We start from the raw sequence: 27,526 nt of genomic DNA, 5'->3' as shown, positions 1-27,526 counted from the left end.
ATCACCTTCAGACTTCATCAAACTGTGTACCGTTGATCACAAATTATCAGTATGATCATCGTCCTCCACATAAAATGAATGTAGCATAAATAGGATAAAACAGTCAGACTCAATTGACTGTTAGTCCAGTTTATAAGGTTTAAAGTAAAATTGATAAATAAAAAAGGGTGCAAAAAAAATAAATAAATAAAAATAAAAATGAAGAGAACATCATGCTAGAAGACACCCAAAGTGCAGCCAAGTATGGCTGGGCCAGAGGTATTATACCACAAATGGATATATCAGTTTAATTTATACAGTCAACATAAGGAGCTTCTGGAGCTTAAAAATAAAATTATATTCTTATGTTCTGCAGGTTCTGGTGCTCGATATTTGGAAGGCGATATGATCAATGACTGGGCTGATCACCTCATGGGCATCATGCAGAGAAACACACAGAACAGAAACAGAAGTTCAAAGAAAATGTGAAACAAGGTGAGCCTGGACATTTCTCCGCTCAGGAGTGTTGTTGCTGAAGCACAAACCCCCGGGAAACAAATATTTGTTGTTTTTACTTCAACTGCTCTGTAGTGTAGAAGATTTCAACTTGTGGGTGACACTTCCACACTTAAACCCGATACAGTTCGTGCAACATGCTCACAACAGGTGAGAGCCACAAACAAAACTGATGTAAGTCAGTCTGGAGCTCCTGTGTATCACCATATGCATAATTTGAGCCCTCAATTATTTATTTATTTAATTTGATTTTTGATTTTTCAAACATTTATTTATTTATTTTTTTTTTTTTTTGGTAAAAGGGAAGGCGTTCCCGATAGCTAGAATATCAAATATCTGTCAGATATGAGTCAATGAATACAACTGAGACAAATACAAACAGCTGCAACATTTTGCTCCATAGTTAACACCTATATTAATGTAAGTTTAATTTTGATATTCGGTTTCAGTTTTTGGCTGCCCATTCGCAGTTGCAGGTGAGACTGTGGGGGCAGATGTGGCTGGGGCATTAGGGGCCACAGTTTGCAGTCGCTCCTTCTTGGCATTGACACGCGTAATAAAGAGAAAACACAAGATGGTTCTGTATGAATAAAACACAATTTAAGACACAAAAGTAAATCAGTATAGTACATAATTTGCAAAGGAAAATGTTATCTTTTTACATGAGCTGGAGCTTCCTTTGTCTCCAACTTCCATATTGTTTTTTTGTGTTTTTAAAATAAACAAACGCCTGCTTACATGTAAAATTAGCATAATCAACAGTTTCACAGAGATATGTACCATATGCATTATATGAACCGGATGGAAAGGTGTTCCCTACACCTAGAATATCTACTATCGGTTGTATACTGTTGTATCTTAGACAAGTTCAGAGTGGGCATGAATGAATGAATGAATGAATGAATGAAGAAGTCTCTATTCAGTTCATATCGCACAGCACAGAAAAACAAGCAGACAGTTCATGCAACTTATGATGATGAGACAATATTGTGGCAATGTGAAAAGGAAATGTTTGTGGCTGCAAGTAAATACTTTACAAACAGTTCTATAAAATTCCATTATGTATCTATAGATATAGTATTAATCCTATGAAGATACTGATGTAGTGGTCTGAAGGATATTGAATCATGTTGCCAATTACGTTTTTGTAAATATTCTGAGTTTTACCTGAAGCTAGACTCAGTAGTGAAGTTTGTTTGAGTGATTGTTGCAGTGACAGGTTCCTTTACCAAACATTTTACATTTAATGTTCTTATAAAATATAATGCAATAGTATGTGAAATGCTTTAGAGTAGTTATAGCTGAACCAGCTTTAATAGTAAAATATGAACTGTGCATTTTTCATCTCTTATACAAAACAAATGGGCCCCATGATAAGTTCCAACTTATGACTTTCCTCAGTTTCATTACCATTTTTTTATTTCGTTTATTCAAATTAGAAATCTGCATTGTGTTTCAATTAGGTACATTTTAGAGTCCAAAGTCAGAGTCACAGCGAAACTAAGACCCCCAAATTCAGATCAGCCCATCCTCCAAAAGAATATGTGTGTGTGTGTGTGTGTGTAACCTTATCCTTTAAAATTATAACTTGACCTTTGCCCACCAAAATCAGGGCAGTCCAAGTGAATTTTTGTGCCAAACCCGAATAAAATTCCTTGAAAACAGTCTTGAGGAGTCACACTCCGGACACCATTTGCCAGCAATTAATAACCACACCAACCTCTAAAGTCCTTTATGACTTGGCCCGTTTAAAAATTCACTTTTATTGCAAAATAATATACCAGCAAAAAAAGCACATCAAATTTTGCAAAAGAGCTACTTATTTCATACTTGTAAATAATCCATCTGTAAAAGTATGTCCATGTCTGTAGACATAGATTTATCCATTCACATCCTTTTATATCATCTATGATATTTTAAAACAATATGGACCTGCGGCTGCCTTTAAGCTTGCACAGTCAACTGCTGCAAAGTCTACGGCCCTCCAGGAATCCTACCTTGTCCTTACTGTTGCTACTGTGAAAGTTGAAAGGTTATACTCTTCTTTATTATAGTTGAATCTATCTGAAATGTTTTCATCATTGATGTAATATGATTCCAAAGATGAAAGTTAACTTTCCAGGTTACAGTATTTTAAGATATTGTCTCATTTTGGCTGTTGCCGTCAAAGAATATTGGCTAAGTGGCTACTAGCTGAAAGGTGTTTGTCTTGTGTGGAAAGGTATGTCCATTTGAGGCAGTGCACACTCAGCCAACCATTTTCCCTGAACATTAAACCCCCCTTTGAGTGGTCACACAGAAAGTGACAGCCTAATTTAGGCTTTATTCACATCCTCCTATGCCAACAACTTTCCCTGCCAGCCGACAGAAAAACTAGTGTAATGGAAAATAATAATTTTACATAAACAAATGTAAATTATAATACCAAGTAAAATAATGGCATGGTGCAATAATATGCATGTTATTTTAGTATGAGAGGTCGTTTTATGATGCCATCAATCCAGTTTGCACATTCTACTTTACTTAAGTATCAAAAAGCAACCCTTACAAAAAGAAAAGGTTGTACTCTACATGAGTCAGTTGTTTGGGTATAAATAGATAAAGGAAATGTGTCCATTGTAATAATGCTGTGTTATGTTTTCACTGGGGGGGTCCTTATTTTGGGTCTTCAATGGTTCCTTTGCTAAGGTCTGTCATTTTGGGGTACTTCACTTTCTTTTGGTCAAGTTCATTTTGAGCCCACAGCAGTAGTTTCAGGAGCTTGGCCAGCTTGGGTGTTGACTCTCTGTTTTCATAGTCTAGTACACACTGATTCACCTCACTCCACACCTGAAAGACAGAGGTACAGAGATGTTATTGCTGTTGATATTTGTGGTGCACTTAGAAGAGACTGTTTGAAGCTAGAATTACCTCTGGGTCACAAACAGTGTCCTCTACAATTCCCATGTTTCAACACAGAAATATGTTTCCTTTATTCATTCATTCACTATTACGTTGACAGGGAAGGATGCAATAGGCACAGAGAGTTGTATAACAATTTTCAAGTGCAATGTGTTAGAGCATTTGTAGCTACTGCTACTTTCCAACAATCAACAAAACAACAATCTTTAAACACACATAAAACACTAACCCTTCTTCTTTCAAATCTTCAAATGTATCAATCTGCCAAACATTTAAGCAGTCAAAATTAGAAATAAATGAATAAATAAAACTATAAAAAAAACAACAACAAATATGTATGAACGTAACTTTTAAAATAACATTAATAACCTGTACCTTTTGTCTCTGCATCATATTAAGCAGATCTCCAAAAGGTGACTCCTCAGGGTTGTCGAATGCCAGCAGGGCCAGAGTCCTCTCCATCTCAGTCAGACATTCACGGCTCTCCTCTCCCTGCTCTGCTAACTGAGACTGGGCAAATTCCAGGGCAGCTTCGGTTTCCCTCAAACGAATCAGCTCTATCAGGTGTTGTTGCTTTAAGCACACACACAAAAGTAATTAGCTATGCAGTACAAATGTCCCTGCCAAAAGTACAGAGCCAAAGTGTCTGGATCGTCTTACTTTACCTGTAGGTGAAAATAAAGGTAACGGTTGGTATCCAGCAGTTCTGGGTGCAGACTGTTAATCAGTGCAATGGCATCCTGGATCTGTCCCTTTAGGATCATCTCTCTGATTTTAATTCTCTCATCTAGGGAATCCAAATCTACACTGGGCTCTATTCCGGACTCCATTCTAAACTTCTCCGCTGCCTCCTTGAAGCCCTCTACAGAAGAGAAACCGCGATAATGAAATCCACATTCAAACACCACGCACAGCTCATCTCAAACGTTACTGAAAACAACAACAACAAAAAAGATTCCTCACCTGTCACCAAGTAATTCATGATGAGCCTGTTCATATCAGCTCTCTGAATGTGGACATTGTTGAGTTTATCCATCCACTCCTCCCTTGTTATATCCTCCGGCTTCTCAGCATAACTCATTTTGACAATATCCTAAAGAAGTACAGAATGGTTATCTTAGCAGCTAACAGATGGACATTTTAAACGCACGGCAGGAACAATTATAAAATATTCGATGTTTTGCAATTATTTATTCAGTTTGACAGCAACACGGCACCGGAAATCCTAAATCACAACATTCGGGGCCTTCGATGAAAAACACAACATTGAAGCCTGAATTTCGTCAATACGAATGAAAACAAAGACAACTTCCGCCTTTCACTGTAGTTATATCGAACACGCAGGTCCGGGATGAGTGCTGCCATGTGTTATTGTCTTACACTGGGATGAATCCACAATGCCATGCAAATAAAATGGTTACTTTATTCACAATACCTGAACACTTTGTCGCTACTTCCCAGCAGTAGCTAGCTAGCGGAGGGGAGACGCTTCTGCTTCTTCTTCGCCTGTTTCCGGGACCGTAAACTACACGCTACCAAAGCACTACTGCTCCCCACAGTACATTTAAACAACTATAAAACCACTGTAATCGTGTGTAGTTTTAAGATTTCAGCTTTGTTTGGGTTTTTTTCCTTTTCACGAATATCCATTTTATTAAAATCTATTTCATTTTACCTGATTTTTTAGGTGTTGTAATTGTGGTGTACGACATTGACTTTGTCATTGTTACATCTTCTATATATGAAAAATAAATTTGCTTGAAAAATAACAAAACTTAATAATAAATAAAATAGCATTGTATTACAATATGAATTTGATACGATAAATGAGATTGAAGAAAAAAGTATAAACAAACAAGCCCCACCCCCGCGGTTGCCCTGTTTACTGTTTCTATGGTAACTATGGAGTTTAAGTCTCAGGTGGCAACTGAAAGCGACTGTTAATTAGCTAAGTAAAACGAGCAAATATCGAATGAACAAACAGGTAAAATGACAGCTAACCCCGTTATTATTCAGCGCAGTCAACTTTTAGGATTGTTTATGCTTAATTACCGCTGTTAGATTTTTATTAGTTAGCTCAAATGTTACAAACTGCATATTATCCGTAGCATTAAACTTAGCCTTCAACAGCTAACCTTGATAGCTTTCAACACTTACTTAACCTAAAACTTTTTCTTTGTCCTCTTCTTTCAAGTGGCCTTTTGCCAAAGATGGCGACCTCCGAGGGAGTTTTCAAACCCACATCACTTTTTCCAGTCCTCCCCCCCATTGAGGGCACAGATCAGCAGCACCAGCTGCAGATCGCAGCAGCCAAGGAGCAGATAACAGAGAGACTGTCAGCCCACAGGAAGCTGCTGAGACACAGGAGGAGAAGAGTGCAACAAGACAAACTCCGTTTGATGTTGTATGGATAACTGTCTATATCTCACTGATAGTCAGAACTATAGCAGGATTATCCAGTTCATTAAGATAATCCCTCAAGATAGTACTCATGGGCTTCCTGCTGTATAACACTTTGTTGCCTCCATTTTTACAGGACGTCAAGAGCAATGGAAACTTTCAGGCAGAGCAAAGAAAGGGGAGCAGAGCACAACCAGTCACAAGAGCCACAGTTCCCACCCTCAGTATGGCAGTAATCCAAATTCTTATATACATCTTATGAGTGTCAATTTAAATCCAAAAAGATTTTAATGTGGTATATTTCAATATTTGCCTTTATAGATGCTTAGTGAAGAGCGGAAACGTAGGGTGAGTTTAATTTGTGGTTTTAAATTTGACCTGGGAAGAGCCTAAACCACGTATTATGTATGGAGCTCTCTTAGTTTGTTTTGGCTCCATTTGCAGATGAACTATATGTTTTTGAGGCAATGTGTGGAGAGCCGCCCATTTACTCCACTTCAGCAGCAATGGCTGGACTCCATTGTTTCCCGAGTCCCAACCAAATTTAAAGAGAGCCCGGAGGCAAATATACTGCTACATGAACTGTGCATGGAAGTCAGCGATGGCTACCGCAGTGTTATTGTCAAGCACACAGGTATTGCAAGTTATTTGTGTACGTATAGGCCTTTCTATTCGTATGGCACACATTTTCAGCATGTCTCAGTATGCCGTATTTACACCCTTTAGTGGACTCAGTACTAAGGAATCCACAGATAGAGGGACTTCTCTCAGAAAAACAGTCTACTGTCCAAACCAAGTGAGTGTTTGGAGCACATAAATGCCTAAAAGACAGCAACCAAATAGTAGTTGATCTATTTTTAATGCCCTTGTGTAAACTGCATTACTTTCACAGAATTCTTGATTTCTCCCAGCCTTGGCATAATAACTTTATTAGAAGCCGCGAGATGATAAAAACAAATTTGCACATTCTTCATCCTGCAATGAGAACTGTCTTGGATATTAGCCACATGGCATTTTCTCCATTGGTCCTGGTCGATCTATCAGGATGCAGGTAAAAATAACAAAAAACTTATGGAAGCAACATGATATTTTTTTAAAATCAGCGTATAACTAAGATTGTTCTATTTTCTTTTTCATTTCATTTTTGCTTTTCTTGGTTCAGAGCCTCAGGACCTGTGGATTGTAAGAGTTTAGAGAATAAAATGACTGTAGAGTGTAAGAGGACAGAAGATCGTATCATGAATAACTGGTTTCCCAAAGTCATCCACTTACTAACTAGTAAAGAAACTCTGAATGTAATTAAAGAGGAGAAATTGGACTCCTTCTATGACTGTGCATCCACACTCATCTCCAACCAGGTGAGATAATGATATTAGACTTAAGAAGTGTTACTTCAATGGATAATTTGTATGGCTGGTCCTTGATTAAATATGTATACTCAGACAAGCTTTTGTGAATTCCTAGTTGAAATCCATGCTTCAGACAAGTGTAGAGGAGTTCGTCAGTCTGTTTGAGCCAAGCAATCACCACCGCCTTCCCATCTTCCGTATGGCGCTTACATTTGATGATGAGAAGATGGAAATTTACCCCACCATACTAGATTTGGAAGCCTCTGTTTCTGAGATTCTCAACACAATCACAAAAACACTGCAGGTAAAGTTGTGTGTGTAATTCCACATAAAGGAAATTGTTACTTTATTTTGGGCATTGTTCTTGTTTAATTTCCATTTTAGCTTGTATTTCTATTTATTATTTAATTGCTTCACAGAAGGTACAGACAGTCCAGTCATGGTTGGCACAAACCACATCTTCATTTGTGGATGCTAAGGTGGCTGATCACATCCTTGCTTGGGCTCAGGCCACTTTAAAGACAGCTGTCTGCAGGAATCTAGAGGAACCTGACAAGCATTTCCAGAATTATGGTGATATTCCATAATGAACTAATTTCCTAAAGTTAGGGCAGGGTCCTTAATTCACTTCACTCCTGTTTTTGCTTTATTTTGCAGTTGTCAGATTTGACTGGCTAGTCAATGGAACCGCTCAGACTGAAGTGGAGATGTTCATGGAAGAAGAGCACTGTTTTAATGAGTATGTTAAGGTAAGAAATAATAACATTAAATTTCTACTTAAGTCATCCACTTATACCTACCTTGTTAACCAGTTTCCCCGAATGACTGCCATTGTGTAACATTGCTGCTTTTTAAAGAAAGTGGAGGAGTTTCATGCTCTGTCAAAGGAAATTATCAGCCTCCCAGCGAAAGCCCACTTCACAATGGTCCATCTGGACTGTGAAGAGCTGAAACAAGGGCTGTCCAGCAAAGCCAAAACCTATGCAGAAATAGTTCTGAAGAAAATGATCAACAGCCATCGAGAAAAAAATCTTCAGTGAGTGACTTCTTGTTATGATCGTGAACAAAACTGCATGTCTGTTTTTTAAACATTCACAATTTGATGTATGCCAATTACTTTTTGTGTCTGTTCAAAGGATTTGCTCTGAATTTGAAACCATCAGAGAGAAAGCTCTGAGAGTTCCAGAGACTACAGAGGACATGACTCAGATGGTTGAATACATAAATGTCATCAAGACAAAGGGTATTAAGGAACTGAATGAAAAAATTCTGGTATGCAGACGAAGGATTAGTTGTATAACTATACACACAGTATCAGTTAGGTTGTACCGAATGTACCAAACATCACTCTCTAGCACATTGTGTTTTAACAGGAAGTCTTCTGCAGACTGGTCTACCTCTTAGAAGTCCACACACTCGAGCCAGAGGATCTGGAGCTTAATTCGACTGTTTTTCTCTGGCCAAAAAACATCCTCCATGTCTTCGAACTCAATGAACAGGTAACGGTCTTATTTGTGCCTATAGCAATATATCAAAAATGTTTTTATGGTTGACCTGACTTTTTGCCATTTACTAGGTGATGCAGACAGCTAAGCAGAGGGGCGAACAGGAGCTGCTGGCTAAAAGAGAAAGATTAATGATACATTTAGAGAAGTTGGGGCGCAGAAGTGAGCAGTTCCCATATTGTTCTGAGCTGGATATGATGCAGCAGGTATAGTGTCATGGACTTGTACAGATAAATTTAAAAGGGTAGTTTAACACTTTTGGAGGCATATAAGTGTGCTTTCATAATGTCATCCTATTACTATTAATGAAGTAAACCTGAAATTAATAGTAGGCATCTATCCGTAATTAAATATTCCTTTCGGTTCTTATAATATATAATATATAAACAATATAATGGATCAGAATTTTAGAAAGCATTTATCATGCCTGAATAACAAGGCTGCACTCTCTTGTTTGGTACTAAATAGCTACAGATCTGGGTCTTTATAAACATAACATAAACATTTTTAAAAATAATTGTAGTAGAAGGCTGTATGTATCTGCATAAACCTAAGAGAATTTAATATTTGGTATGCTTGTATTTTGGAATAGAAAACCAGTAACTTATAACATTTGGGATGATGTAGATATCATTGTCTCATTATCATTTTTGTGTAGTATGTCACAGATATCAGAACGGTTCAGAAATTTCTCCAGGATGCAAAGGAAACAATTGACTTCATTAATAAAGAAGAGACCTTCTACAAATGGGAGCAAACATCTTACCCAGAACTTGAAGTCATCAGAGAGAATATTGAACCGTACCAGAAGTTGTTTGGACTTGTGCTGAAATGGCAGCGCACAGAGAACAGGTCTAACATCAGTTTGATGCATGCTCTGTTGTAATGTCAAAATATATTCCCTCATAACCTTTTATCCACTTCATATATAGATGGATGGATGGTTCCTTCCAAGACCTAGATGGTGAGAACATGGAGGTAAAAGTGGATGAGTTCTTTAGGGAGATCATCAAGATGCTGAAGTTTTTCCAACAGAAACAGAATAAGGCTGAGCGAGAGATGGTGAAGATTGCTGGGAAGCCAAGGGAACGATCCAGTGAAGATGATTCAATAAAAAAAGGGAACCCCACTATACTTGTGTGTTCAACTGTAATGGAGCAGATCAAAGAGTTCAAGGTATTTTAACTGCTATTTCTAAGGGGCTCTAACTTGAAGAAAGTGAAGTTTTGTGCACTGATGCTAAAAAATCTTGTGGAATGTGCTTGTGTCAACAGGACCATATCCCTATAGTGACCATTTTATGTAATCCAGGCATCAGAACACGCCACTGGGACCAAATGTCAAAGATTGTGGGTTATGACCTTACTCCTGACTCTGGTACTACACTGAGAAAAGTTCTCAAACAAAACCTGGATCCTTACCTGGACGAGTTTGAGTCTATCAGTGCTGCTGCTAGTAAAGTGAGAAATCTTTTTTTTTTTTTTTTTTTCATTTGATAAAAACCCTAACCTATATTTTAAACAAACTATATTCTTTGTGATCCCACAGGAGTTTTCCTTGGAGAAGGCAATGAAATCCATGTTGCATATTTGGGACACCATTTCTTTCCACCACCAACCTTACAGGGAGACAGGAGTGTCTATCCTGTCTGCCTTGGATGAAATTCAGACAATGCTAGATGACCAGATTGTGAAGACTCAGACTATGAGGGGGTCACCATTTATAAAACCTTTTGAAAATGAGATCAAGGTTAGCTTTAAGTTCTGCTCTCACCTCAGCATGCATTAGTCGATAAATGTGTAAATTGTATCAGAACTGCTGGTGTATTTTTAATCCAGTTGTGCAGCGATTTAACTGGTTGTTTTTTGGCATCAGTTATGGGAGGAACGTCTGCTTCTTATTCAAGAAACCATAGATGAGTGGCTGAAGGTGCAAGCTCAGTGGCTCTACTTGGAGCCCATCTTCTCATCTCAGGATATTATGCAGCAGATTCCAGAGGAGGGACGACTTTTCCAAACTGTTGACAAAAACTGGAGGGAGGTCATGAGTCACTGTGTTAAGGACCCCAAGGTACCTGTCAAAGATGCTTTTAATGATCATAAAAAAATGTATATGAATTATGCACATGTGAAATAATACAATTTGTAACTGTAGATTCTGCCAGCAACGTCACTGCCTGGTTTGCTAGGAAAACTTAAAGACTCCAACAGCCTCCTGGATAGCATCATGAAAGGACTGAATGCATACCTGGAGAAGAAACGTCTTTTTTTTCCACGGTAAGCAAGATTTTCAAGTGTCTTTTGTTCAAGTCTTTAATTACAGTCACAGATTTCAACACTTGCTATTAATGCCTCTTCAAGGTTCTTCTTTCTGTCCAATGATGAAATGTTGGAAATTCTGTCTGAGACTAAGGACCCTTTGCGAGTGCAGCCTCATCTGAAAAAATGCTTTGAGGGCATTTCCAAATTGGACTTTCTACCCAATCTGGATATCTCTGTAAGGCACATATCAGTATTGCTACATGATGCTATGATCGATGATCTTTAATAAATTTGACACTGTTAATACCCAGGCCATGTATAGCAGTGAGGGGGAGCGTGTTAAACTAATCCAGCACATCTCCACATCTGAAGCCAAAGGAGCTGTGGAGAAGTGGTTGGTGCAGGTTGAGGATGTGATGCTTCGTAGTGTCAGAGACGTAGTGGCCCAGTCCAGGGTGGTAAGATATCTTTTCCCAATAACTTCCATACATGTAAATATGAACAGGTGACAGCTTAGTAAGTGGTTGAGTGTGATTATGTTAAAAGGCATATGCTGACACTGCACGAAGCCAGTGGGTCAAGGACTGGCCTGGCCAGGTGGTACTTTGCACCTCACAGATCTTCTGGACCTTGGAGGTGCATGAAGCCATCAGAGCGGGGACTGATGTAAGTTTTTATACTGTATTTCCTGTATGGTTTTTTTCTTCCTCTCTTTTTTCATTATGTAGAGGTACAAATCAGTATGTTTTATTGATTGTTGTCTGAAGGGTTTAAAGAAGTATTATCAGCATCAACAGAGTCAGCTGAATGACATTGTGGAGTTGGTGAGAGGAAAACTGCCAAAACAAACGCGGATCACTTTGGGAGCGCTAGTAACAATTGATGTTCATGCCAGAGATGTGGTTATGGATCTTATTGAAAAAGGTACAAACATCACAAAGTATATAGTTAATAGCTCTAACAGAGCTTTGCTTCAGCACCCACAATGGCGCCCTGAAGAAAGATGCTGAAAAAAACAATTCTGTCCATTTTATACAGGCGTATCAAATGATACAGACTTCCAGTGGCTGGCCCAACTGCGTTATTACTGGAGCAACGATAATGTACGTGTTCGAATAATCAACTGTGATGTTAAATACGCCTACGAGTATTTGGGGAACTCACCACGTCTGGTCATCACTCCCCTGACTGACAGATGTTACCGAACCCTGGTAAAAAAATATATGACAAATAACCAACTTAAAAATGACGCATGCCACTTTCTATTTGTTGAGGACTGCTGAGTGATCAGATGTTTTAGCATTCAGTTTTAGAGTGCTCTCTTTGCGTTAGATTGGAGCCTTTTACCTGAATTTGGGTGGGGCCCCTGAGGGTCCTGCTGGAACAGGAAAGACTGAAACGACCAAAGACCTAGCCAAAGCTCTGGCTGTGCAGTGTGTGGTCTTCAACTGCTCCGATGGACTGGATTACATCGCTATGGGCAAAGTAACACAAGCAGGAAATTTCCAAATTGTATATTTCATTACTAATACAATATACATGATTTTTTACCAAGCATCTCTCATTTCTCAAAGTTTTTTAAAGGTCTAGCATCATCTGGTGCATGGGCGTGCTTTGATGAGTTTAATCGCATTGAGCTGGAGGTGCTGTCTGTAGTGGCCCAGCAGGTGCTCTGCATCCAGAGGGCCATTGAGCAGAAGCTTGAGTACTTTGACTTTGAAGGGACTATGCTCAAACTTAATCCCAACTGCTTTGTGTCCATAACAATGAACCCTGGCTATGCAGGACGCTCTGAACTTCCGGACAACCTCAAGGTGTTTTACAAGTGACATATTTTATCAGAAATTGTGGGTTTGCATTGTCAGTTATTAATACATTAGCTCTTCTATATTCTAATACTGTTGTATTATTTATGATATAAATTACCTTCTCTGATCTTTTCATTTGGCTTTCCAAATCAAATTATGCACTCAAGTGTCCTGAGGATGCTTTTGAATGCCTTGAATATAATGGAACATAAAATGTGCTGCTGTTCCATATTGGTTGGCACAGATTTTCTACCTTTTCTGTCTCTGTGCAGGTGTTGTTCCGAACAGTGGCCATGATGGTCCCCAACTACGCACTGATAGCAGAGATCTCTCTGTATTCATATGGCTTCCTGAATGCCAAACCATTGTCTGTAAAGATTGTAATGACCTACAGGCTGTGTTCCGAGCAGCTTTCATCCCAGTTTCACTATGATTACGGCATGAGGGCTGTCAAAGCTGTACTTGTGGCTGCAGGAAACCTCAAGCTCAAGTTTCCTGATGAGAATGAGGACATACTGGTATTTATACTGAATTAATTCAATTCACAACCATTTTCTGTGTCCTACTATTCAACAAAATCACTATTTCCCTTTTTTTCATGCATAACACTCCAGCTCCTGAGATCCATAAAGGATGTTAATGAGCCCAAGTTTCTCTCCCATGATATCCCATTATTCAATGGGATCACAAGTGACTTGTTCCCAGGAATCTCACTCCCTGAAGCTGACTATCAGGTTACATATGATATCGTTACTCATTCTTTTCTACAGAACCTTAGAGCAACTGTTTTTAATATTGGCCAGTATATTTTAATCTGTATTTTTTCATATGTTTGGCAGCTATTTCTAGAGGCTGCGGCAGAATGCTGTACAACTCACAACGTACAGCCAACAGAAGTCTTCTTACAAAAGATGATTCAGACATATGAGATGATGATAGTCAGGCACGGGTATGTTATTTTTCAATTTCCCCAGTTATCATATTTTTATATCCTATTAATGACATTTCCAGCTGCATTATATTTCACTTAAATGACAGATGGCTTGAGGGAAATACTTAAAACATAATATTCCATAAGGATGTTCTTTTTTTAAAATAAGGTTCATGCTGGTGGGAGAACCCTTTGCTGGAAAGACGAAGGTGCTACATGTGCTAGCTGATACACTGAATCTCATGAATGAGAGAGGGTATGGTGAAGAGGAGAAGGTCATCTTTAGGACATTGAATCCAAAGTCCATCACCATGGGACAACTGTTTGGGCAGTTTGATTTGGTGTCCCATGAGGTAGGACTATGCATTGGATATTTCTTTCTCTTTGTATCCTATATCAGGGATCCTCATCTGTCAATGTACTCTTTTTGACCTGGAACAGCATGTGACTCTTTCTTCTTCTGAGTCTTTTCACTTTTGGTTTTTCCTCAATTTAAGTGGACAGATGGAATTGTGGCCAACACATTTCGTGAATTTGCATCAGCTGAAACACCCGACCGCAAATGGGTGGTGTTTGATGGTCCTATAGATACACTGTGGATCGAGAGCATGAACACTGTGCTCGATGACAACAAAAAAGTAAATAATAAACTGTGAATCCATTTAATATTTTAGTATTTCTGTATATTAGAATTGTTGTGTGCAATGTTTTTTTTTTTGCTTTCAGATTATGACTAAGATATTGATTGCTTTACTCTGTCTTCACAGTTGTGTTTGATGAGTGGTGAGATCATCCAGATGTCCAATCAAATGAGTCTGATTTTTGAAGCAATGGATCTGTCACAGGCTTCTGTAAGTCCACTCTTTGTAGTAAAGTATAATGTTTTTTCAATTAGTTCTGGTTTCATTATCCTATGTCAAAGTTTAGATGTTGCTGGTACATTGATAAGGTTTCGCCGATTTGTCTTGAAAGGATTGAGAGGAACATTCAAATCAAATTGGGTGTCCCAATTACAAATGATTATCCCATGTAACAATTAACAATTGTCATAAATTCCAACATGTAACATTATATGTGTTGGTTAAAAATATTGTCCAATTAATAATGTAATTTTTTAAAAATAAACTATGGTTAAATATTAATCAATGTCAGCCTTCAAAAGTCAGTTCTAGCCAGGTGATAGTACCTATATTTACCACCATCATCTAATTGTATGTTATAAAAATTACCTGCTTGGTTAATTTCTCACCACAGCCTGCCACTGTCAGTCGATGTGGTATGATTTACATGGAGCCATCTCAGTTGGGCTGGGAACCCTTAGTGATTTCCTGGATGAACTCTCTTCCTGAAGTTCTGCAGAGCCAAAATAACTGCTCCTTGCTCCTGGAGCTCTTCCACTGGCTCCTGCCACCTGCCCTCATGACACTGCGTAAACACTGCAGAGTAAGTTGCTTCAGGCATGTAGCAATCTGGATGCAAATATTTGTATGTTTCTTTACATATATATATCTATATATATATAGATATATATATGCATTTTTGTATTTCTGTATGTCTGTATTTCAGATATTTCAGATATTTCATATATATCATATACATATATATATATGAAATATCTGAAATACAGACGTTTTCTCATGCTTAATTAATGTTTTGTTTACAGGAGGTTGTTCCCACTAGCGACAGTAACACTGCGGTATCCTTGTGTCGACTGTTTGAGATGCTGCTCACTGAACCAGTAAAATCAAATCCTGGAGATAAGAATATTCGCACCTGGATCATGGTAAAATCATTTGTCATATTGAATAGTTTTAAAACTATATGTCACAAAAATGGAATGAAACAACAAAAATACAAATATTACACTGATTTTGTATTTGAACTTTCTGTTTCAGTTGCATTATGTTTTTGTATTTCACAATTGCAGGCAGCTTTTGCCTTCTCTCTGGTGTGGTCTGTGGGTGGCAGCTGTGATGCAGATAGCAGAGAGAAATTTAGCGAGTTCGTGAAGATGACTGTTTCAGGGAAAACAAAAGAATTCCCAGTCCCTGACAATGTGGGAAAATGGGACTGTCCCCTCGATGATAAAGGCCTGGTCTATGACTATTTCTACGAGGTATTCTGTAATTACATCTTTCAGATCTTTTTGAGTTGTCTTTAAATCAGTAAATCCAACTCTAATCTCTCATACAGTTCAATGGAAAAGGCCGCTGGATTCAATGGAATGATCTCATCAAGAATGTCAGCCTGGGAGACAAAAACACCAAAGTACAGGAGATCATAGTTCCCACCATAGACACTGTCCGTTACACGTACCTCCTGGATCTTTGCATCCGCTACAGAGTGTTAGTATATTGAGAGATCATAAAGGCAATGATGAACTTACATTTTAAAAGTACTTTATTACCGTAAATAACTGTGGATTTGACCTTCGCCACATTAACTGGTATTTTCTTAATTTGAGTGATTTCATTTATTCACATAAAACCTAACAAAATTGGGGGATTTTTTTTATGTTTCTGCTCAGACCTCTCCTGTTTGTAGGAAGTACCGGCACTGGAAAGTCAGTGTATGTGAAGGACAAACTGATGAATAATCTGGACAAAGACCATTATTTACCCTTCTTCATCAATTTTTCAGCTCGCACAAGTGCCAACCAAACTCAGGTGAGCATTGAGGAACCATGATGTGTGATTATTAGAAAGTGTGAGGTGATGGAGACAATGTAGACAAGAAAGAAAATAACATAATTTAAATTTTTTATCCACTTTTAACGTGTGTGTGTGTCAGAATATTATCATGTCCAGGTTAGATAAGAGAAGGAAAGGAGTGTTTGGGCCCCCTATGGGAAAGAAGTGTGTCATCTTTGTGGATGATATGAACATGCCTGCACTGGAACAGTTTGGAGCACAGCCTCCAGTGGAGCTTCTTCGACAATACATAGACCATGGAAACTGGTACAGATCATCCGATATTGGAGACCAATTTCAAATTGAGATGTTGAGATATACTGGAAAAAAGGATAAAATTACTGTTCATGTGACAGATAAACTTTTTCCTGTTCCTCTCTATTAGGTATGATCTGAAAGATACCTCCAAGATCAAGCTTGTTGACCTCCAGTTCATCTCAGCTATGGGACCTCCTGGTGGTGGGAGAAATGCAGTGACATCTCGCTTCTTGCGACACTTCAACATTTTCAGCATTAATCCCTTTAGTGATGATACCATGGTTCGCATTTTCTCAAGTGTGATGTCTTTTTACCTCAAAAACAACCAATTCCCACCCAATTGCTTCGCTGTTGGCAATCAAATAGTGACAGCTACCATGGAAGTGAGTGTCCAAAAGACACACCTTGATATTATATGAACTTTTGTGTCGTGTGATGGACAAATATGTTTTAATGTGTTAAATGTGGGCACAGTGGTACAGTATCACTGTATTCTAGCCTAAGAGCATGCAAGATCTGGGTTCAGGTGGTGAGTGGATGGATAAGTTAAATGCTTGTAGTAATCATATGTTGTCTTCTCTAGTGCTCTAGTCCTTAAATCCTATGTATTTTAATGCCCCTTAGGTGTATAAAAAAGCCATGAAGAACCTGCTTCCAACTCCAGCCAAGTCTCATTACACCTTTAATCTGCGGGACTTCTCACGCATTATCCAGGGCTGCCTGTTGCTGAAGAAAGAGTCTCTGGAGAGCAAATGCACTATGATACGCCTGTTTGTCCATGAGGTCTTCCGTGTCTACTATGACCGTCTTGTGGATGACAAAGATCGAGCATGGCTCTACCAGCTGATGAAGACCATACTCAAAGATCATTTCAAAGAGTCATTTGATCAGGTGTTTGATCATCTGAAACAAGGGAGTGAAGTAAGTTGTAAATTAGTTATATTTTCTCTTGTGTCATATGTTTCACAATTACTTTACTTATAATTCATGTCGGAATAGCACAGAGGCTGCTTTGGTCATTTGTCTGAGTATAAAAAAATTATCAAGGTATTCTTTCTCCCATGTAACCACAAAAACTGTCCCATTGTTTGTTGAACTTGTTATTTTGACAGGTCAGTCCCTGTAGCATATATTTGCATGCAAAAATTTCCATAATTTGGGGCGTTCAAATACTTTGGAACCACTAGTTCAGAACATTGCTCCACCGACGGAAAAATAGTACATACCACATTTTATTCCCCATTTTGAGCAGAGAGCATCTTAAATTAAACCTATTGAGCCTTGATTGGGTAAAATAATATCTGTAAATTACTTCATATTGAAGAAATTGGCTTCTGGCTTTTCTAACATTTTCCTCAGCACTGGAGAGAATCCCCTCCTGGGTTTGTTCATCAAATAAACACGACCAGTCTTTTTCCCATATTAGCTTAAGTGCTCAACTCATACTAAATACATCTTTTAATTATTTAATGAATACATTTTTCCCTTTCTCAGTTGGTTGAGGAAGATTTGCGGAACCTTCTGTTCGGAGACTACATGAACCCTGACCTGGAGGAGGATGAGCGTCTATACACTGAGGTGCCCTCAATGGAGAGCTTTGCTCAGGTGGTGACTTCATGTCTTGATGAATATAACCAAATGCACAAGAATCGCATGGACCTCGTCATCTTCCAGTAAGGAAATTTGATACTTGATATTTTCTTTTTTGTGCCTTTAATAATGTCTTTCTTTTATTGACAACAAAGATCCTACATGTAGCCTAAATGAGTAGCACATTAGATCGGAGACAAATGTAACCGGAGCCGAAGTGCGAAAATAAGGAATAATGTCAGCAGGTTAATTGCAGGGAACAATAAACAAACTTTCACATAGTGGGGCAGCAGGATACTGCAGACTTTAACATCCCAATATGAAACTTTTGTGGAGTAAGCTACTGAAATTATTTATTTCAATTCACCTTGGTCTTTAACTGAGAAAGAATTGTCTGCATCATGTAGCTATGTCCTGGAGCACCTGTCCCGTATCAGCCGTGTGTTGAAGCAGCCAGGAGGCAATGCCCTGCTTGTGGGAGTGGGAGGCAGTGGACGCCAATCCATCACCCGTCTGGCTGCAGCCATGGCCCACATGACCATGTTCCAACCCGAGATCTCCAAGAGCTATGGCATGGCTGAGTGGAGGGATGATCTCAAGGTCAGCTTTGTGTCCTGTTACGCTCATGCATTACATGTTTTTGCTACATTAAATTTTTCTCTCATACTATGTCTCCTCATTTTTTCATGCTACAGACGTTGTTGAAAAATGCTGGGGTGAAAGGACAAAAGACAGTGTTCTTGCTGACTGACACTCAAATCAAAGATGAGGCTTTTCTAGAAGATATAGACAGTCTCCTGAACACGGGAGAGGTGCCCAATCTGTTTGCCATAGATGAGAAACAAGAGATCATGGAGGTAAGCTCTTATAAGTTTTTATAGAATAATTTATACCTTTTGAATATAATAATCATTACTTCATCTTGCTTTCTCCAGACAGTGCGTCCTATTGCCCAAGCTGGTAATAAGAATTTGGAGTTGAGCCCTCTTACTCTGTTCGCGTTTTTCGTGGCACGCTGTAGAGAGAACCTGCACATTATTGTGGCTTTCAGTCCAATTGGAGATGTCTTTCGAAATCGACTGCGCCAGTTTCCATCTCTTATCAACTGCTGTACTATTGACTGGTTCCAGGTAGTGTATTGGCATTAGAAGATTCATCAATTATTCATCCCCACACCTTTTTTTTCTCCTCACTATGTTTCTGTCTCTGCCCTGACAGCCATGGCCAGAGGAGGCTCTTGAGCGAGTGGCGAACTCCTTGCTGGAGTCACTGGAGATGAGTGAAAATGAGAGAAAGCAAGTTATACCCATCTGCAAAACCTTCCATACCTCTGTCAAACAGCTCTCACAGAGGTATGAAATATGTGGGTTATTAATGACTAGTATATAAGGTGCATTTGCATTTGACTACTGCTTCTATTGCAGATTCTTCTCTGAGCTTGGTCGCCATAATTATGTGACACCCACATCTTACCTGGAGCTGATAGCAGCTTTCCGTCTGCTACTTTCTCAAAAAAGAGATACGGTCATGAAGGCAAAACAGAGGTATACCAACGGTCTAGATAAACTAGCCTTTGCCGAATCTCAGGTAAAAATACTTCCGCAAATATACATGATGTTTTGTTGTACTTTTTTTCAGTTTTTATTAATCAAAAATGTTGAGCCATGTTTTACTTTAACAATGTATTTACATAGGTGGAGGAGATGAAGAAAGAGCTGGTGGACCTACAACCCAAGTTGGAGCAGGCAAAGACAGACAATACCAAAATGATGAAGGTAAATAAGTCATATTTTTATTCATCCCCAGCATCAACTTCTGAATGGAAATATGTAGTAAATATAAATATTATATCATGTGATGACTTTCAGGTAATTGAAGTGGAGTCTGTTGAGGTAGAAGCGAAAAGTAAAGTTGTGCGTGTTGATGAGGAAGCAGCCACTTTAAAAGCAAACGAGGCTCAGGCTCTAAAAAATGAGTGTGAGAGTGACTTGGCTGAGGCTATTCCTGCCCTGGAAGCTGCTCTCTCCGCCTTGGACACTTTGAAGGTGCACACTCTTTAAAACACCACCTCGTTGTAAAATGTTTAGCCACTTGCAGTTTAGACAGTAACTCAATGTGCTTGTTTGATTTCAGCCCTCTGATGTCACAATTGTGAAGTCAATGAAAAATCCACCTTCAGGGGTGAAGCTGGTGATGTCAGCTGTGTGTGTGATGAAGGATATAAAGCCAAATAAGATAGCTGACCCAGCTGGGACTGGAAAAAAGGTTGGCAAAAAAATCATCTTATTTCATGACAAAAACATTTTAATTTCCAACTTGTACTTAAATCCTAAAGAGTAGTATTTTTGGTATCCAGGTTTTGGACTATTGGGGTCCAAGCAAAAAGCTCCTGGGTGATATGAATTTCTTACGAGATCTTAAAGAATATGACAAGGACAATATTCCTGTGAGTTTGTGGAAAACTACACTCCTGTTCTTGTTAAATGAAATGTTTGTATTCTATTGTGACAAATCCCACTATCTCTTATTTACAGGTTCCTGTGATGCAAAAAATCCGTAACGAGTACATGACTAATCCCGACTTTGACCCCAGCATTGTGGCAAAGGCCTCTTCTGCAGCAGAGGGCCTTTGCAAGTGGATAAAAGCAATGGAGGTCTATGACAGGGTGGCAAAGGTCCAGGGTTTCTCTTTTTTTCTTCTAATGCCGTATTAGTGGATAGGGTACATTATGCATGCTTGCTTTAACCCATTCCCTGCATTCAACTACTGTCTGTTGGTTTAGGTCGTGGCTCCTAAAAAGGCCAATCTTGCAGAGGCGCAGGAGTCCCTTGCTGATACCATGGCCCTATTGGACCAGAAAAGAAATGAGCTAAAGGAAGTCGAGGACCGTTTAGCTGCTCTTCAGAAAACTTTTGAGGAGAAGACAGAGGAAAAGGCTCAGCTGGAGTTTCAAGTAGATTTGTGTGGCAGGAAGCTGGAGAGGGCTGAGAAACTCATTGGTGGTCTGGGTGGAGAGAAATCCAGGTCACGATAAAAAAAAAAAAAAAAACACAAATTTTGACATATATGATTTGATGGACATATATATATATATATATACATACTCTCTATACATACTCTCTCTCTCTATATATATATATATATATATAGAGAGAGAGAGAGTATGTATCCAATGAAATAACTCTTTTTTAGATGGTCTAAGGCAGCAGATGACCTGCAGAACACATATGACAACCTAACTGGTGATGTTCTCATCTCTGCTGGTGTCATTGCTTACCTTGGGGCTTTCACTGTTGGCTTCAGACAGGACTGCACTAGGTTATGGACCAAACTCTGCCAAGTAGGAGTCCTTCCATTTTTAATTTTGACCTTTTCATTTACTTTCTTTATATCTATATACATTTACTGTAATTGCTTACTATCTATTTTTACCCGTTACAGTCAAAGAACATCCCATCATCAGATGACTTCTCCCTCAGCAAAACCCTAGGAGATCGCATTAAAATCCGGGCTTGGAACATAGCAGGCCTTCCCAGTGATTCTTTCTCTATTGACAATGGAGTAATTGTCAGTAATTCACGTAGATGGTGAGCTTGTATAGCTTAAATATTTTGGTAAATCTACCAATTGCTGAAATACTTGTCACAAGTATCTTGGTTTAAAGTAAATTAAAGAGGTAAAGAGTTTAAGATCAATCTCATTTTTAGTATTTTTTTTATTTTAGGCCCTTGATGATTGACCCTCAGGGGCAGGCTAACAAGTGGGTGAAGAATTCAGAGACAGACAACAACCTGAGTGTAATCAAACTGACGGATACTGACTACATGAGAACTTTGGAAAACTGTATTCAATTTGGAACACCATTGCTGCTGGAAAATGTGGGAGAGGAGCTAGATCCTTCGCTAGAGCCACTGCTGCTCAAACAAACCTTCAAACAAGGTGCTGAGAATGTGATATGATTGCCAAAGACCTGAGACCTAAGGTTTGAAACTGTGGAAATTATAATTTTAGTCCTTGCCATTTCACCCAGGCGGTGTGGATTGCATCAGACTAGGGGAAAGTGTGATTGAGTATTCCTGCGATTTCCGTTTCTACATTACCACTAAGCTGAGAAATCCACACTACCTACCAGAACTGGCCACCAAGGTGACGCTGCTCAATTTCATGATCACCCCAGAAGGCTTAGAGGACCAGCTGCTGGGGATTGTGGTTGCCAAAGAGAGGTACTGATCATAAAATTGTCCCTTTGGTATTCTACTGAAATATTACCTGTTGCCTTTGCACAGCAATGTTTCTGCCACATTTCCGCTACAGGCCAGAGCTGGAGGAGGAAAGGAATGCATTAATCCTGCAGTCAGCTGCAAATCAGAGACAACTGAAGGAAATTGAGGATAAAATCCTAGAAACTCTGCAGTCTTCTGAGGGAAATATCCTGGAGGATGAGAGTGCCATTCAGATTCTAGACTCTGCTAAAATCATGTCCAATGAGATTACCAAGAAACAGCAGGTGTGGACCGCACTCCGAAAATGAGATATAGATTGTGAATGTGAAATGTCTGATATATTTTTAAATCTAAAATGTAAACATTTCCCAGTTTGCTGAAAAGACAGAGATCAAGATTGCAGAATCCAGAGAAGGCTACAGAACCATTGCCAAGCACTCCTCAATCCTGTTCTTTAGTATTGCTGATCTGACCAACATAGACCCAATGTACCAGTACTCCTTGAGCTGGTTTGTCAACCTTTACATTAACTCCATTCAAGACAGGTGAGTGATGCACAAAAGGCATATGCAGTGTCCCAAAACAGATAAATGCTGCGATTATAAGCAATTCAGAGAAGATGGTCACTATGTCTGTAAATATTGTAAACATAAGTTTGAATATTACACAGGGATACCACATTTTCCAAATAGGATTATTATAACAACTTACCTGTTTCGATTTGGGTGTCAGGATCTAACCCTAACCCTAACCCTAACCCTTTCATCAAAACAATTACTGTGAAAATTTGATTTTTGTCATGGACCCGTTGCAATTGATAAATTACGTTGAAGATGAGAAAAAGTATTTGTGAATAATGACCTCTTATGTAGTGTAGTTCCAAGATTTCAGATTTCAAAAAGATTAAATGAAACATTTTTCATTTGGGAAGCTGGAAATGTGCTCTGTATACTTTTGTTTATCAGTAATAAGTCTAAGTCCCTGGAAAGAAGGCTTCGATACCTGACCGATCACTTCACCTATAATCTGTACTGCAACGTCTGCCGTTCTCTGTTTGAGAAGGACAAACTCCTATTCTCTTTCCTCCTCTGCTGCAATCTGCTCCTGTAAGTGTTAAAGTTAAACTTATCGTGGGACACTCATTCATTTAATTTGATCAATAGGATTTTATTCCAGCTTTTAGTCAAGTTATGTATAAATGTGAACTGTCAATTTTGCACTGACTAAATTCAGATTATATTTGCTTTCAGTGCAAAAGAACAGATTAAATACTCTGACTTCATGTTCTTGCTGACTGGTGGAGTGGGCCTGCAGAACACAATTGTTAACCCTGACCCCAGCTGGCTACAGGACAAGAGCTGGGATGAGATCTGTCGAGCCAGTGAACTGCCTGGCTTACAAGGAATAAAGTAAAAAGCAACACTGATTCAGCCAAAGCTTTTCTTGTTCATTTCTCATGCTTTTTCATGTTATTTTTTATGTTGTACTTTTGACTATTGGAGTGAATCTGCATATTATCTGGCCCACAGAGAGGCTTTCATCAAGAGTCCAGCAGACTTCAAGCCTATTTACGACAGCAAAGAGCCGTGCAACACTCCTTTGCCCACACCATGGTGTGAACAACTCAATGATCTTCAGAAAATCATCATTGTTCGCTGTCTGAGGCCGGATAAGATTGTGCCAGCTTTGACGAAATATGTAACTGGGAAACTGGGGAAGAAATTTGTACAGCCCCCTCCATTTGACCTGAGTAAAAGCTATCTGGACTCCAACTCCACTATCCCTCTTGTGTTTGTACTGTCTCCAGGGGCAGATCCCATGGCCAGTATGTCCAACTATATCAATGATTTCCAGTCAAGGTTTCATATAATGTTACATATGAAAATCATTCGAAACAACCGTTTCCCTCCATAGGTTTATTGAAGTTTGCCAGTGATAAGAACATGGGTGGGACTAAATTCCAGTCCATCTCTCTGGGTCAGGGCCAGGGCCCCATTGCAGCTAAAATGATATCCACAGCCATGCAGGATGGGACATGGGTGTGTTTGCAGAACTGTCACCTGGCTGTTTCTTGGATGTCGACCCTAGAGAAAATCTGTGAGGACTTGAGCCCTGCAACATGCCACCCTGAATTCCGCCTTTGGCTAACAAGCTACCCTTCACCCAAGGTAACGCACAGTGCATTTCATTCTGAGCTTTAGTATGCCTTAAGGACTTTAAGCATCAGAGCAGAGAGTTCATGTATGAACTGTATCGTCCTCAAGAAATTATTTTCTTTCTGATATCAGTTCCCAGTGACCATCCTGCAGAATGGGGTGAAAATGACAAATGAACCTCCTACAGGACTCCGACTCAACCTACTACAGTCTTACTTATCAGATCCTGTTTCTGAGCCAGACTTCTTCAATAATTGCCCCAATAAGGAACTGGTGAGCTCAATTTTATTTTGTACACTACGGGAATTAACATTTTGTAATATATCTATTATACAAAGAATTTTCATTCTTGGATTTCTCCTCTAGATTTGGGAAAAGCTCCTATATGGACTATGCTTCTTTCATGCTCTTGTTCAAGAGAGAAAGAAGTTTGGTCCACTGGGCTGGAATATTCCCTATGGCTTCAATGAGTCTGACCTCCGTATAAGCATTAGACAGCTACAGGTATTCATTCAGAGAGTTAGATGCTGTATTTCAACCATTAGAGCAATGTAAATGAATTCAATTTGTTTTCCTATTCAGCTTTTTGTTAATGAATATGATGAGGTGCCCTTCGAGGCCATAATGTATCTGACCGGGGAGTGTAACTATGGTGGCCGTGTAACAGACGATTGGGACAGGCGGCTCCTAATGACCATCTTGGCTGATTTCTACAACAAGGATGTTATTGAGAAACCTCGCTACCCTTTTTCACCTAGCGGTGAATACATTGCTCCACCTAAATCAAACTATGAGGACTACATTGAATTTATCAAGGTGAAAGCACTTAATGATAATGTACATCAAAAGATGAACAAGTATTGTGTTCTATTGTATACGTATGTAATGACTTTCAACAAACTAACAGTACCTTTGCTGTCATCTAGAAACTTCCATTCAGCCAGCACCCAGAGGTGTTTGGGATGCATGAAAATGTGGACATTTCTAAAGATCTCCAGCAGACAAAGCTGCTGTTTGATTCACTGCTACTCACCCAGGGTGGTGGCGCTAAGGGAGGGAGTAGCTCAGGGAGTGACAACACACTGTACGATATAGCAAAGGACATCCTTACCAAGGTAAAAACTATTCAAATCTCCTCTTTGTTCAACATTTTCTAGCCTCACTGGTGGCCATATTAGTGGCTTCTCTTCAGTCCAAACTAAAATATGTTTGCATCTATTGTGTAGATTGAAACTTGTACTGACTTACATTGTCACAAGTGGAGTCCAACTGATTTTGTTTATTTCTCTCTGTTTATGAATCTGATTTTCACATCCTTTTAATCTTTACCCAATATATGTTTTAAGATTTCCTTTTTGTTGTATCATGACCATAATATGTACAGACTGCACTGAATAAATGTAACCACCAGGCTTCCATTTTTCTTATAGCTTCCAGCTAATTTTGACACAGAAGCAGCTCTCTTGAAATTCCCTGTGCGTTATGAGGAGAGTATGAACACTGTGCTTGTCCAAGAGATGGAACGCTACAACACGTATGGCCAAACAGCTCTGTCCAGAACTTTAAGAATATTACATATTATATGACTTATTTTTTCTCTCTCTCTCTCTCACTCGCTCTCCCAGGTTGTGTAGTGTAATCCGTGTGAGTCTACAAAACCTGCGGAAGGCTATCAAGGGCTTTGTAGTGATGGATGGAGAGCTAGAGGCAGTTGCAGGAAGTCTGGTTGTGGGAAGGGTCCCAGAGAAATGGGCCAAGTGCTCTTACCCCAGTCTAAAACCACTGGGCAGCTATGTCACTGACTTTCTCTCGAGACTGAGGTTTTTGCAGGTGAGGCTGCTTAAAAATGATCCACTCAGGGGAGGCATATTATTGACAGAGGATTGCTTGAATATGACAAAAATGTGGGCTTGTTGACCTGCTTTTTACTCTCCTTATATTTCTGTTGTACTTTATTGTGTCTGTAGAAATGGCATGACAACTGTAAGCCCAGCGTCTTCTGGTTGTCTGGCTTCTTCTTCACCCAAGCCTTCCTCACTGGGGCTATGCAGAACTATGCCAGGAAATACCATGTCCCTATTGACCTGCTGGGTTTTGATTTTGAGGTCAAATGACACTTTACCTTAGATTTAGACTATTTGAGATTTTGTCAGAGCAGTACACTGCTAAGTCGGTTTGTTTTCTTGACCATACAGGTTCTTCCTATTGATGAGTCAGACACATCACCAAAAGATGGTGTTTACATTAATGGTTTGTTCCTGGATGGGGCTCGATGGGACAAAAGGAGGTACATAAATTTTTACATAATTTTTGAATTATTGTCTATATGATATATGAAATATAAGAATATTTGATAAATCTTAATAATTCTCTCTATCATCAGTGGAGTTCTGGCTGAGCAGCACGCCAAGGTCCTATTTGACTTGATGCCCATCATCTGGATAAAACCTAGTAAGTATGAACTTACTTTATACAATGAATTAAATGTATGTCATTTTCTCTGATTATTAATTTCCTCCTCATTTCCCTGTCTATCTTTTACATTTTCTTTGTTTCTTTGTTCCCATCACTCCAATACAGATCAAAAGAAGAGTATTGACCAACCTCAGAAACTGTACGTTTGCCCACTTTACAAGACCAGCGAGAGGAAGGGCACCCTCTCTACCACAGGTCACTCTACCAACTTTGTAATTTCCATGATATTGCCCACCAGTAGGCCCCCTCAATATTGGATTAAACGTGGTGTGGCCATGCTCTGCCAGCTTGATGACTGAAATTGACCACCCACTGTGGAAGATTGAAGAACTTTTCTGTAAAACGTAAAAGACTGATCCTTAACAATGCATGTGCTCTGTATTGGAACAATATGTGTTTCATGAATGTGGATTGCTAAAGAAAAGTAAATAAATACATTTCTTCAAGAACAGTGAAACTTTATGATATTTAAATTTGTGCAGA

The 27,526-nt window shown here is 39.1% G+C and overlaps 2 protein-coding genes across 2 annotated transcripts; one reads left to right on the top strand and one right to left on the bottom strand.

Annotated features, from left to right (window-relative positions):
• Positions 1–2,238: 2,238 nt before the first annotated feature.
• Positions 2,239–4,905, bottom strand: LOC115046375 (glucose-induced degradation protein 8-B homolog). The gene is made up of 5 exons (XM_029506699.1): positions 4,832–4,905; positions 4,360–4,489; positions 4,062–4,258; positions 3,772–3,969; positions 2,239–3,324 (listed from the first exon to the last, which is right to left on the bottom strand). The coding sequence occupies exons 2-5, from the start codon at positions 4,475–4,477 to the stop codon at positions 3,151–3,153; spliced, it is 687 nt and encodes a 228-aa protein (XP_029362559.1). The 5' UTR covers positions 4,478–4,489; positions 4,832–4,905; the 3' UTR covers positions 2,239–3,150.
• Positions 4,906–5,606: 701 nt separating this feature from the next.
• Positions 5,607–27,342, top strand: dnah12 (dynein, axonemal, heavy chain 12). Its single transcript, XM_029505465.1, has 73 exons — positions 5,607–5,800; positions 5,933–6,020; positions 6,118–6,144; positions 6,241–6,430; positions 6,523–6,592; positions 6,689–6,847; positions 6,959–7,154; positions 7,261–7,449; positions 7,565–7,718; positions 7,803–7,894; positions 8,003–8,181; positions 8,282–8,417; positions 8,519–8,644; positions 8,722–8,856; positions 9,309–9,502; positions 9,583–9,826; positions 9,925–10,110; positions 10,199–10,399; positions 10,526–10,720; positions 10,805–10,926; positions 11,011–11,146; positions 11,223–11,369; positions 11,458–11,577; positions 11,679–11,835; positions 11,950–12,122; positions 12,244–12,396; positions 12,486–12,725; positions 12,992–13,237; positions 13,334–13,453; positions 13,559–13,668; positions 13,820–14,003; positions 14,148–14,288; positions 14,418–14,501; positions 14,905–15,093; positions 15,314–15,433; positions 15,578–15,766; positions 15,844–15,995; positions 16,178–16,316; positions 16,441–16,607; positions 16,726–16,981; positions 17,223–17,519; positions 18,093–18,271; positions 18,596–18,788; positions 18,884–19,045; positions 19,124–19,318; positions 19,407–19,540; positions 19,613–19,775; positions 19,883–19,963; positions 20,057–20,233; positions 20,322–20,453; positions 20,545–20,634; positions 20,723–20,863; positions 20,972–21,213; positions 21,382–21,529; positions 21,631–21,776; positions 21,914–22,128; positions 22,220–22,412; positions 22,504–22,696; positions 22,785–22,957; positions 23,378–23,518; positions 23,663–23,821; positions 23,942–24,237; positions 24,327–24,580; positions 24,701–24,841; positions 24,935–25,072; positions 25,151–25,384; positions 25,495–25,683; positions 25,999–26,102; positions 26,194–26,398; positions 26,536–26,673; positions 26,764–26,855; positions 26,952–27,019; positions 27,149–27,342. The coding sequence occupies exons 1-73, from the start codon at positions 5,607–5,609 to the stop codon at positions 27,340–27,342; spliced, it is 11,907 nt and encodes a 3,968-aa protein (XP_029361325.1).
• The last annotated feature ends 184 nt before the right edge of the window (positions 27,343–27,526 follow it).

Source organism: Echeneis naucrates, chromosome 7, assembly GCF_900963305.1.
Source record: "Echeneis naucrates chromosome 7, fEcheNa1.1, whole genome shotgun sequence".
Lineage (NCBI taxonomy): Eukaryota > Metazoa > Chordata > Actinopteri > Carangiformes > Echeneidae > Echeneis > Echeneis naucrates.
This window is presented reverse-complemented; position numbering and strand designations above follow the sequence as displayed.

What these genes read in the sequence shown, in the direction of transcription:
- dnah12 (XM_029505465.1), top strand. Translation starts at nt 5,607, where the DNA reads ATGGCGACCTCCGAGGGAGTTTTCAAACCCACATCACTTTTTCCAGTC. An exon ending in TACCCAATCTGGATATCTCT is followed by an intron (nt 11,147 to 11,222) that starts GTAAGGCACATA and finishes GTTAATACCCAG; the next exon opens with GCCATGTATAGCAGTGAGGG. An exon ending in ATGACAAGGACAATATTCCT is followed by an intron (nt 20,635 to 20,722) that starts GTGAGTTTGTGG and finishes TCTTATTTACAG; the next exon opens with GTTCCTGTGATGCAAAAAAT.
- LOC115046375 (XM_029506699.1), bottom strand. Translation starts at nt 4,477, where the DNA reads ATGAGTTATGCTGAGAAGCCGGAGGATATAACAAGGGAGGAGTGGATG. An exon ending in CATGAATTACTTGGTGACAG is followed by an intron (nt 4,259 to 4,359) that starts GTGAGGAATCTT and finishes TCTCTTCTGTAG; the next exon opens with AGGGCTTCAAGGAGGCAGCG. An exon ending in ACCTTTATTTTCACCTACAG is followed by an intron (nt 3,970 to 4,061) that starts GTAAAGTAAGAC and finishes GTGTGCTTAAAG; the next exon opens with CAACAACACCTGATAGAGCT.